We start from the raw sequence: 12,556 nt of genomic DNA, 5'->3' as shown, positions 1-12,556 counted from the left end.
TAATATCTAGTTCATATATGTTTAATATTTGACTTGTATCTGTATTCGAAAAATAAAATCGAATGCGGATATGATTTTATCACTATCTGATCCGTATCTGTACGTTGCACTCCTAACTTGAGACATTTACACACACTTCGGTACTTCTCTGTGTAATCCTCCCGTATATATGAAGTGCCCCTGGCTTTGTGCACCAAAGATAATTAATTCGGAGAAGGGGGAGGAAATGAATGCGTTGTGGAATGCTAACAGGACCTCATAAGTTCAAATCCAGAGGCTGAGAACACAGATATCCTATGGCATAAAATGACTAATAATTATACACAGAAATGACAGGTTGGAAATTTAATATTCTAGAGTTAAAATGTCTCATTAAATGGTTTGGTTCGACTACTTCAATTTTAAAAATAAAAATATAAAGCATGACTGGAACAAAAACAAATAGACGTGTTAATTCTATTCTTTAAAAAAACGTCATTTGAGAATAAGGATCTGCCACTCGTAGGTGAGGCCCACACTCCATACATTATCAAATAATTAAGTAGATATAATAGCTAAACTAAATATAATAAATTAATTAACTACAAAAAAAAAACACAACAAGTAGCTAATATGTTTGCATGAACACAATATTAATTAATTAATTAATTATCATAGCAATGTTCAAGAAAAATATATGAACTTTGATTAATACGATAGATATTACAACAAGAATGACCAAGTATATTCAGTTTGTACCGATTTTTTTAAAAATACCCATCAAAAAAAAATATTTTATTAAAAATAACCAGGTTTCAACCAAATTTTTAAATATAGCCAAACCGCGGATTTTTTCCGCGCCCCGAAATTTTTATTTTTATTTTTTTTTTCCGAGCGCAGATATTTTCCGCAGCCCGGATTTTTTTTTTTTTTTTTTTTTAGAGTTTGGAGTTAGGAAATTAATGTTTTTTTGGAATTTTTTTGTCCAATTTTGCATCTCTGATTAACATACCAAAACACCTCCAAAAAACATGAAAATTTACCGACATGCTTTCTTGACTTCATAGAATAAGTCTGTGAAGTTTCATACAAAATCTCAAAACAAATCGTGAGATATCGGCTCTCAAAAATTGCCCGAACTGCTGAAGGAGTGCTTCTGAGCCCAACTTTGCACCTCTGGTTAACATATTAAAGCACCTTCAAAAATCATAAAAATTTACTGACATGCATTTTTGACTTCATAGAACAAGACTGTGAAGTTTCATACAAAATATCAAAACAGACCGTGAGATATCGGCTCTCAAAAATTGTCCGAATTGCTGAAGGAGTGCTTCATGATTTTTGAATGTGTTTTGTTATGTTAATCAGATGTGCAAATTTGGGCTCAGAAGCACTCCTTCAGAGAGAGTTCAGTTTTGTTATGTTTGAGTTTTGATTTGTTATGTTCAGTTTTATTATGTTCTTAGTATATGTTTTATTATGTTTCAGTTTTCAGTTTTGTTATGTTTCATTATCTCACAGTCTATTTTGAGATTTTTTATGATTTCACAGTCTTGTTCTATGAAGTCAAGAATACATGTCGGTAAATTTTCATGATTTTTGAAGGTGTTTTGATATGTTAATCAGAGGTGCAAAGTTGGGCTCAGAAGCACTCCTTTAGCAGTTCGGGTAATTTTTGAGAGCCGATATCTCACGATCTATTTTGATATTTTGTATGAAACTTTACAGTCTTATTCTATGAAGTCAAAAATATATGTCGGTAAATTTTCATAATTTTTGAAGGTGCTTTGGTATGTTAACCAGAGGTGCAAAGTTGGGCTCAGAAACACTCCTTCAGCGGTTCGGACAATTGTTGAGAGCCGATATCTCACGATCTGTCTTGAGATTTTGTATAAAACTTCACAGTATTGTTCTATGAAGTCAAGAATACATGTCGGTAAATTTTCATGATTTTTGAAGGTGTTTTGATATGTTAACCAGAGGTGCAAAGTTGGGCTCAGAAACATTCCTTCAGCAGTTCGGGCAACTTTTGAGAGTCGAGATCTCACGATCTGTTTTGATATTTTGTATGAAACTTAACAGTCTTGTTCTATGAAGTCAAGAATGCATATTGATAAATTTTCATGATTTTTTAAGGTGATTTGGTATGTTAACGAGAGTTGCAAAGTTGGGCTCAGAGGCACTCCTTCAGCAGTTCGGGCAATTTTTGAGAGCCGATATCTCACGATCTGTTTTGAGATTTTGTATGAAACTTCAGTCTTATTCTATGAAGTCAAGAATACATGTCAGTAAATTTTCATGTTATTTGGAGGTGTTTTGATATGTTAATCAGAGGTGCAAAGTTTGACAAAAAATTCCAAAAAAACATTATTTTCCTAACTCTAAAAAAAAAAAAAAAAATTTCGAGGCGCAAATTTTTTCTGCGGTTTGGCTATTTTTAAAAATTTAGATGAAATCTGGTTATTTTTAATAAAATATTTTTTTTGTGCGTATTTTTAAAAAAATCGGCAGTTTGTATAACCATTCAGGAACTACTTTAATAACCAAATGTTAAAAAAAATAAAAAAATAGATAAATATTAAAAATAAAGTAAGTGTTTACAAATACATGCATGTTTGTTAATAACATTTGTATTGGAAACTCTTAACGTCATATTATATACTAACAGCTAAATATGAATTTGTGTTATCTGTTAATAAATAATTACTACATAAATGTTTAATGTTTACACGAACATAATTAATACTCGTTAATATCAAAACAATATATTAAGAAAGAGATGAACTTCAATTGATGTCACAACTTAAATTGTTTTTTCGACACAAAATTATTTCTTCAACATAGTTATGCACGAGCAACGACATCAAGACTTTGAAGTTTATACAACCACAGAGTCGCACATGGATAGCTTAATTAATCTTTATGTGTGATAAAAGTAAATAAATATTTACAACATATTTGTTAATGACAGCTAGTGGATTAAAGTCGGGTAGGGCACGCGCGGGCCGGGTATATCTGGGCAGGGGCAAGGGTATTGGTCAGGCACGGGTATCACGGGTAGACGGGTATCTCGGGTATTTTTTTCAAAAACCGTGTCCTGCCCGTCTTATACCCGTGCCCGTTGTACCCTTGAGGGGCAGGGCGGTCCGGTCCGGTCTGGTTTTTTTTCTGTTTTTTTTTTTTTTTTTTGAACCGGGTGGGGGGAAAATCAAATTTTGGGTTTGAATTTGAATTAAAGTGGGTCGGGTATAAGGGTACGGGTAAGGGTAAGGGTAGACGGGTACCCGGGTAGGGTAAAGTCGGGTACAGGTATGGTCGGGTATTTGTCCAAAAAAACCGGTCCGGTCCATTTTTTGCCCGTACTTGCGTACCCGACCTATACCCGGGCTCGGGCACGGGTACCCCCGGACAGCGGGCACAAACGGGCAGGGTAGGATATACCCAACTCGGATATAATTAATACTCTAATGACAGCTAATCTTAAAATTGTAATTTATATCATGTGCTCATTTAAAAAAGCTTAATTGTTTCTTAATTAGAAAAACCTATCGGCCAACAGCTAAAAATATGTATGAACCCAATTTCTCCTCATTCTTGACGTAATATAAACATGAGTAGAGTTAAAATATTACATTGTTATCTTTGTTTTCAAAGTATAAACAATTAATCCGAACAGCTCGATAATTGAAGACCAAATTATATATTTTTTAAAAGTTTTTTTATTATTTTTTGTAGATAGAATGATAGATATAAAAATATTGTTTTTTTAAAGAATTTGTGCCATTCAAAAGCAGTGATTTTGACCTATCTATAAAATTAGTAAAACAATTATAAAAATTATAAAATTTGGTCTCTAGATATAATTTAATATGAAAATTATGTTGAACGTACTTTGAAAACATATATAACGATGTGAAACATGATTGGAACACAAAACCAATATAGCATTTCAACCCTACTCTATAAAGATATCAGATCCCAAATTCTTAATTTTTGAACTAAATTTATAATTTGCAAAGATAAAAAAAAAACCAAGTAATGTAAGCACACCCAAACTCAACGAGCTGTTCCATTTAAGTTAAGAAGCAAAGATGTCCACAAACTTAGATTATTATAGCATGATACGATAATCCTACACAGCATCTGGTTCTGCTCCCATTCTCTCTTCTATCAACAGGAGGTCAAGTTGTTCACAGAGGTTAGATTAGATAACAGCCAGACATTACGCTACTTCAGAGTCTTTCGAAGCGCCTTAGCAAAAGACGCCTTTCTGCTAAATACACAGATAAATCTATTTAACATTACAAACCCATCATGGGGTTAACCGCCACCTTAACCTCCTTCAGTCTTAAGCCTCATCTTAACAAACCCACGCAACTAATAGTTAAAGAAACCAACACAAAGTCTTGTTAACCCCATTTTATACAATACAGAAAGTCGATAACCTGCTGGTCACAAACTGAGTTCACATTCCTATTTGCATGACTATGGGGTGGCCCACACAAAGTAGTTGCACACAGCACGTCTAGTAGGAGTCCATTGGCCACACCCAAAGAAACACCGGCCCTTGGTGGGCCCGGGACGGCAGACCCAGTTCTTTCTACTGAGCACCCCACAGAAGCAGTATATAGGCCCGACAGAATCCTTCATGGGGTCTGGAGTTAAATAGTGATAGGGCTGCGTTGTGGGGGGCACTTGGAAGGGAGGGTCCTTTGGCTTAGGTGGGGAGGTAGGGTCAGAATGTGACATTGAATTGGTAATTGAGAATTTGAAGCCCCGATGCATCAGGAGGGCAAGGAGGCGGGCAGTGTTGCGTGCGTCGTCAAGGCCGCAGTGCGCACGGCCTTCCCACATCAGACCTGCCAGCTGGACTGCGTCTTTGAGGTTGCAACGGATTCCACCAAAAACCTCCATGAATGGAACCTTTAGGTTGATCCATCTGCTCATGGCATTACATACAATCAGCACATTTTAATTAAGTTTTGCTTCTTTAACAAAATACAAGGAATACTGCATTTGCAAACAAAAAATGCAAATTCCTTCTACTTGCAATTTACCACAACCATTTTTGGGGTTGTTTGAGAATAATACCAAGAAAACTAACATCAAGCAAAGCAAAATGATGGCCAATAATCCCAAAGAGTGTACATTAACTCAATATATTGGACTCTACCAGCATTAACAAACTGGATCCTATCAATTTTATAAATAAGAAGTTCATGTATATTTAAAAGATACAACTTTGATTTATTAGGTTTTAGTTCAATCAGTGTTTACTGAAATCAAAACCTCAGAAAGCAAGCACTAAGTTACTGACAAAAAGAACTCCCAGTAAACTTAAAAGTGATGTTGCCAATAACTTTATCGAAATTTAAGCTGTATGCATAATGTCCCACTTTGCTAGCTGTTGGTGCTTGGTGGTATAACTTGCAAAAGAAAAAAACATGAAGATGACTAATCTTTGGGACTACACTCCAAAATGGCATTCATTTAGGGCTGTCAATGGATAGGATTCAGATCAGCTACTAGCATGATTTAAGTACGAATCAATAAGAATTTACCACATGGATATCCATATCCATTTCAGAATATGAGGATCCAAATCCGAATCCATACCCATTATCTTAGCGGATTTTGGATCGAATTCAGACAGACTTGGACCATATTTTGGATTCGTATGTTAATGTGTAAATAACATAATAAATGCATGACATAAACGGACATGTAGTCAATTAGCATTATAAAGGTACAAATTCAGACAGCTTTAATTAACTTATATGACATAGTGACATCCTTATATTAAATGTTAGAGAAAATTCATAATAAAAAACAATCAGATATAGCAATCTTTCTATCAAAAAGTTGAAGAGGAAAATGTTTTTTTATTAATATTATTTATTGGGTTGATACTGATTTGGATTTGGAACCTAATGCTAATCCATAAATTAGATGGATCCTCTTTCGCATCCCATATAAGATCAGGTCCGCGTGCGGATCCATTCATGTGGATTTGGATCGAGTTATCAAACTATAGTATCCATTGATAGCCCTACTTTTACTTATGCCTATGCATGTGTTAATTGAAACTTCCATCGAAACAAAAGGACAAAAAGTAAATAACTAAATTCATTACATGTTGATTCGTTATACTATTTAACTGACAGATCACCTGATATGACCAGTATTAAAGTCTTTTTCTGCATTACCAAGAAAATCCATCTTATATTTTACTTACCGTTAAATTATAAGATTAAAATGAACCCAATATGGAAACTGTGAATTTGTATGGACACCCCATTTTTCATGTTCAGTTTGATGTCTCCAGAACAGATTTGTTGCTCATCAACACTTCATTGCCACACTTAAGGCAACAATTACAATTCCCTGATACTGGTACCAAAACATGGTATTCCTGAATAACCAGGGGGAGCCCCAAAATGACCTGACTAGTTGCAGATAGTACAGGAATACTGTATGGATAGAAGTATGGTACAACTGAAAAGCTGCAAATCTTCTCCTCAAAAAGGGTGTAATAATAATCTACATATATTTAATTCGCAGCTTACTGATTGAAATAGGGGGGCTTCCTAATATGCTTGAACTTGCACTCAGACTCGAGCATGAAGCGGCAATCCCAATTAGACCATGTCACAACAGCAAAATTTTTGTGCTTGATCCCTTTGTCCTCCAACCACTTATCATGCATTAAAAGAGCTTCACTAAGGGGCACACCTCTGTCAACCTGGAAGCGGAAAAACAAAAATGTTAGGTGTATATATATAAGGTAATATGGCAACGGTCAGCACAAGTAGTTAAGTCTTTGCTAATAATATCTATCTTAGGTATTTAACAAGGTTTGCATGATTTCTTCTAAAACAATGTTGCATATTAGAATATGCAGTGTAATTCAGCTCTTTATACACCAGTTGGTCCCAATAGAACTTTATTTATCGGTACATATTTGTATATTTTACAGTTTAGCACGAATAGATGTTACCTGTGAGTTCAGTCAGACACTTCGAGATTAAAAAAAAAAAAAAATGTTAATACTCCAAAAGGAGCAACAATGGAACATATATGAAGAAAGAAAAAGGGGTCTTTCAGACCTGTACCAATTATCAAGGCTCGAGTTACAAGCTCAATTTAACCTCCTTTGTACTTCATAAAACAAAAGCTAAAGCCGCTTATTAAGTAAGCAGTTAACAGAAAAGTTAAGGTAGTTTCACTGCAGGTCATTAAACTAGACCTTAGTTCCACAATTTGTCCATCCACAATCACTTAACTTTCTCTTGGTCTAAATTGGGCCAATCTTTTCATTTTCAGATCAAGTTATGCACGGATCATAAATTGTTTTGTCAGATTTTTTTATTTCCCTAACACATAACAAGAAAAAAAAAAATCATATGAAGCATCAAATCCCACAACTTACTTGACTAATTTTACCAGAGTGATCCAACAAATTGACAAATCAATTCATAATTTGTACGTAATTCTAACTAGAAATAAACAGAACCAGCCAAGTAAGGCCAAAATGAAATTTCAATTGTTGTGGAGGGACAAAAGTTCTGTCAACATGGGGTATAGTTTAGAGACCTCCAGTGAAATTAATTTGAAAAAGGATCTGACCTAATAAGATACTACCTAAAAAAAATTCAAATAAAACTATCAAAGTTAAGAAAACAAAAATAAAAGAAAATTCAAACAAACAAATGAAAAAAGACGACTAAATGAAAAGAAAAAGAAGGATGATAATCATGATCTCCCAGTTTACAAACAGAAAACATAATTATCATCATAATAATCATAAACTCAAAAACCTTCACATAAGAATGCATGCAAAGAAACACTAACTGTGCATGATGCACAGTTCCAATTTTTTCCTTTGACAATTAAAAAGATTTGCAGTCTAGAGGAAGATCATATGAAAAGAAATTGAAGGAACTCGTTGTGTAAAAAGTAATTTTACTGTATAGTTGAGTGAAGTTCGCCAACAATACCAATAAATAGCTCTTTACCTGATTAACACAACCTGAATTAGCTTTGCATTGCATGTAACATAACACATTTCATGAAAAATAAATAAATAAATAAGCCAGTGAGAGACATCTACATTGTAACTGCGTAGCCAACCTGAATTTGTTGAATGCCAGTAAGCTCCTTGCAGAAGTCAGTAAGGTGTTGATGGTAGGTGGGCCGCACATAGGTCTGAAAGGAAGCCTCTAGTTGGCCAGTTGCACTATTAACCAGCACTGAGGGGAACTCAATTATCTCTTGAGGGTGTGGGTTTCTATCCTTGTCGCAAGTTGCCTCAAAATCAATTACCACAAAATATTGGAACTCTTGAAAATTGGAGTCGAGCTGGGGCACACCTTGTGAAAACACCTTGTGTGGGAGGTGGTACTGCAAAGGGAAGTAATAATCCTGACCCGGCTGGTAAATATAATGACCCATTTGGCACTCAGGCAAAATGTAGGGCGGGAAGAATTCTTGATAACAATAAGGTCTGTTGTACCCATAATTTGGAGGTGGAAGTGTGTCCCGTATTAACTTTTCAGGCCAACCTGTGTTGATTTGGTTTTCCATTTTCTTGTCATTGTTGGGTAGGTGCAAGGCTTCAATTGTACTCCCCGGCTTATCTTGACAACTGAACTGGAGAGGTCCATTTGGCCTGAGGCACCCAATTGACGCCTCTCCAATTGCTTGCATTATTTCTGTATTGCAAATTTGTGGATTAAACGGTAAGCATAAACCAAAATATTCTAGTAAGAATTATATCTACATGGAGTCTTACGTGAGGCACCCAATTGATGCCTCTCCAATTGCTTGTATTTTTTCTGTATTGAATCTTTGTGGATTAAACGGTAAGCATAAAACAAAATATTCTAGTAAGAATTACATCTACATGCAGTCTTACCTTATAAAATTGAACAGAGAAGCAAAATAGGAGTTATCAAAGTAATACATAAGAAAAAAATTAATGGTTCCAAAAGACAAAGTTAATTTTAAAACTCCAATGAAGTTTAATTTAGATTGATGTAAAGCCAAGTTTAATTTAGATACACTAATTTAGTTTTAGAGTTTCTAAAGTTCAATCAAACTACTAAACTTAGGTGGCTCATTTTAGAGAGTTCAAAGTAGAGCAAGCAGTAGCCAAACATAAAAAAATTCCCTATATTTTGACACTTTCATGTGAGTCTCCCTCTCCCTCTCTCTCCAAAAAAAACAATACAAGGAAGAGGCCAAAATTCCTCTCTCGATAATAGAACTTGCTCAGAAAAACAAATCAACATCTCAACCCACAATGAATTCAACAAATCATTTTGACACTCCAACAAGAGCTCAGGTGAAGAACAATGCTTCATTCCACTTATGGTAATAGAATAAAGCCTTGCTCTAGAAGAGTGTGTGCAAAGGGTAGTGATGGGAGGGGAGCGGAGAGGGGCAGCATATAAAGTTCACCTACTCTCCCTCTCAAAATTTGTTGCTCTGGAGCAAGCAAATGAGTTGCAGTCACCCCTCCTCTCCCAAATTCATATCACATACGGTAACAGAAAATTTCTGTTTGCATCAGGACCATCCGATCAGAATTTGCATGAATATTGAAGGGCCCCACGCATTCCACTTCGGGCTAGATTGGCCTGGGTTCTGATCGGACAGTCCGGATCTAAACAGAAAAATTATGTTATCTCAGATGATATGGATTCTCCCCTCCCCTTCCCTTATAACCCTCTTCTGGATCACGGCCTAAAGCTTAGCACTGAAGCTGGGACCAAACACGCATAAATCAACTGAGAAAAGGTAACTTTGATAAAAGAAAAAAAGAAACGTCCACTCTCAAGAAACCTTATTTTAACTACACCGCAACAAAACTGCTAATGTTCTCCCAACTTTACCCATGGGTGCTTTCTCTGTTTGGTGGACTAATTATTGCATATATACTCTATTTCTCTATTTGCATTTAAAAAAAGGTATCTGTTTTCAAAACCTCTAAGGTGAGCAAAAAACCCCCTCCCCCCCCCACCACCTCCCAGTTTTTTTTGTTTTTTTTGTGAGAGTGGTTATATGGGAGGAAGGAAAGAGAAAGCAGAAATGCATATATTAGTGTTGCTCCTGTGTTCCAATTTTATAAGGAGAATAGAGATAAATGGGTTAAATTATTCTATATAATCCCCTTAAGTTTCATTCACCCAAATTTCAGGTGTAATTAATTTTTAGCACCACCCCAATTTAAGGTGTAATCAATTTTACATCATTCGTCCTTTCCCTTCCGTTCCCTTCCCTTCCAATATTTTGGTTTGAAAAAAAAGAGTTTATGTGATTCACGAGTACAAGTAGTAAAATTCCAGAACCAGGAACACTTTTGGGCAATTTTACAGTAACAGCCTTTACTTGTTAAATTTCATAACAAAATAATTTGAACTGAAGTTAAAAAAATTGTCAATTTTTAACTTCTCGGCATTTGTTATGATTGTCAAGTCTAAAATAAAAACCCAAGAACAAGGCGAGAAGACGATTTGTGACAAGAGAAGTCCCAAAAAGTTATAATAACAAAAAGAAATGGAAGGGACTAATTCTACAGAAGTTCACATTGTCTTTCCTTGCTACAATAACAAAAATTATTAAATAGGTTTGATCTATAGCAAATTAGAACCCTGATCAAAATTGGAAATTTGTCTACAAAACGCTCGCAAATTACTTTTTTATCTCAAAGCAGTTGGGGAAAAAACAAAACAAAACAAAATTAGAATCGATCAAAGACTAGAAAATTTGAAATAGAACCAACCAACTAATTCTCTACAAATAGCAAGTAAATTCTACTTATAGTCAGAGACGCAGCCATCCTATCCTAAATTTTTTGAAGTACCTTTCTTAAAATTAGCACCTTCCACCATTTCAAGCCATAGTGCCTCGTTGCTTCAACGGTTTGGAAAATCTATCGACGGCACACGATCCGATTATTAAGCGATTTCCCAAAGCGACTGGCCGCGTTTTGGGAAATCGGAAGAGACTCACCGTCTGGAGTTACGCCGATTCTTCCTTCCTTCTACCCACCCTTCTAGTTTGTTTGCGACTGACTGATTCTTCAGATTTGATCAAAAGATGGATGCGGTTTTTGATCGGGAGAGGAGAGAGATTTGGGATAGCGTCCTGCATGGTTTTCTGTGGTCTGATTTAATTTAACGGACTGGATTTAGTTTATACGGGTGCTTTTTTTATGTTTTTAAGTGGGCCCACTTGTCATCTTCTCAGTAACAGTGGGCTGTTATAGTCAATAATAAGTGGATGTGAATTTCCGTAAAAAATGGTTTTGCTAATTAAAAGAAGAAATGTATCTGTACTCAGTAGGTTATATGTTATAAAGAGGAAATAATGAATATATATGTTTCCATTAATTAGAAATTGTTAGATCAATTTTATCTCACTTTCAAATAAATCATATATTGATGTAGCACTAGTAATCCTCAAAATATTTGTTAATTTAGTCATCTTACTAAATTGTATTTCATAAATTTTTACAACTATGTTACAAATTAAACGAACAACATCATCCCTACAATTGTACAAGATTTTTTCCTAATTTAAAAGTTAATTCTTTTTGTCATAAAAACATTCCAAAATAAATTTAAAAATTATTAATTACTGATGTGACAAACAAATTTAATTTTACAGTTACATGAATGGCCAGCTATTATTTGATCTTTTTATTTAGTTGGACTATTAATTTTTTTCTAGAATCTCTATTTTCTGTTTGTAATTTATTTTTACGGAAACTGCATGTATGGAATTTGTTGTCCAAGAAGGTATGGTTGTCCCGGGAAATCCGGCTTCGGTTTTTTTACATAAACAAATTGGTTCGATGAAAGTCTGAACCGGTTTATCCTAACTTTGAAGGAGTGCGTATCCTCTGAGATATCTCATATTTTGCATGACCGACGTGTCCGGTGCCTATTCGGGAAGACTGTCGGGATCAGTATTATTTGAGCTTTGTGATTCGTGCGGAACGTATCTGAACGGTTGAAATTTTTCAAAAAATCACGCAAAATAGGAGATATCTCAGAGAATGCGAATTCACTTTGAAGGGGGGTCATATCAATTTTTTTGTAACAGTAGCATGTAACCATTGTGTGGTGTGTGGTGTGTGGACTGTGGACTGTGGACACAGAGAATAAGAAGTCAAAATAGTGTGGCTTGTGACTCCGCGGATGGCCCATCCTCTTAAGAAGATTTCTTGGGCCCACGGATACATACAGTCGTAAGTACATGGTAAAGTTGATACCAGTTTAGACTTTAGATCACAGTGACAAATAAATTATTTTTCGGCGAGGTTAAAAGTTCGTGTTTTGAAAATAATTCAGATATAATTCGGAAATGATTCAGAATTGTTCGGATCAGGTATCTCAGTCCTGCAAGAGAGTAAAAAAAAATGTTAAGGAAAAAATTCGTGAATAATTTGAAAAAAAATCGGAAAAAAAATCGGAAAAAATTGGAAAATTTGCGAATTATTCAAGTTTAATTCAATCAAAGTTTGGTTAATTCAAGAATTATGCATTCGGTTCGGCATCACAAAAAAATGAAT

General features: G+C 35.0%; 1 protein-coding gene across 1 annotated transcript; it reads right to left on the bottom strand.

Annotated features, from left to right (window-relative positions):
* Nucleotides 1–4,020: 4,020 nt before the first annotated feature.
* On the bottom strand, nucleotides 4,021–11,123 carry LOC144567854 (uncharacterized). The gene is made up of 4 exons (XM_078318055.1): nucleotides 10,844–11,123; nucleotides 8,110–8,690; nucleotides 6,546–6,721; nucleotides 4,021–4,918 (listed from the first exon to the last, which is right to left on the bottom strand). Exons 1-4 carry the CDS (start codon nucleotides 10,869–10,871, stop codon nucleotides 4,465–4,467), a joined length of 1,239 nt encoding a protein of 412 aa, XP_078174181.1. The 5' UTR covers nucleotides 10,872–11,123; the 3' UTR covers nucleotides 4,021–4,464.
* Nucleotides 11,124–12,556: the final 1,433 nt, after the last annotated feature.

Source organism: Carex rostrata, chromosome 16 (genome assembly GCF_964058835.1).
Source record: "Carex rostrata chromosome 16, lpCarRost1.2, whole genome shotgun sequence".
Lineage (NCBI taxonomy): Eukaryota > Viridiplantae > Streptophyta > Magnoliopsida > Poales > Cyperaceae > Carex > Carex rostrata.
This window is presented reverse-complemented; position numbering and strand designations above follow the sequence as displayed.

Bases quoted from the DNA above. Each gene is read 5' to 3' on its own strand.
- LOC144567854 (XM_078318055.1), bottom strand. From the start codon at position 10,871: ATGGTGGAAGGTGCTAATTTTAAGAAAG. The intron at 8,691-10,843 runs GTACTTCAAAAA...TTTGCAATACAG, and splicing joins AGGTGCTAATTTTAAGAAAG to AAATAATGCAAGCAATTGGA. The intron at 4,919-6,545 runs GTAAGCTGCGAA...TGCCATGAGCAG, and splicing joins AAGCCCCCCTATTTCAATCA to ATGGATCAACCTAAAGGTTC.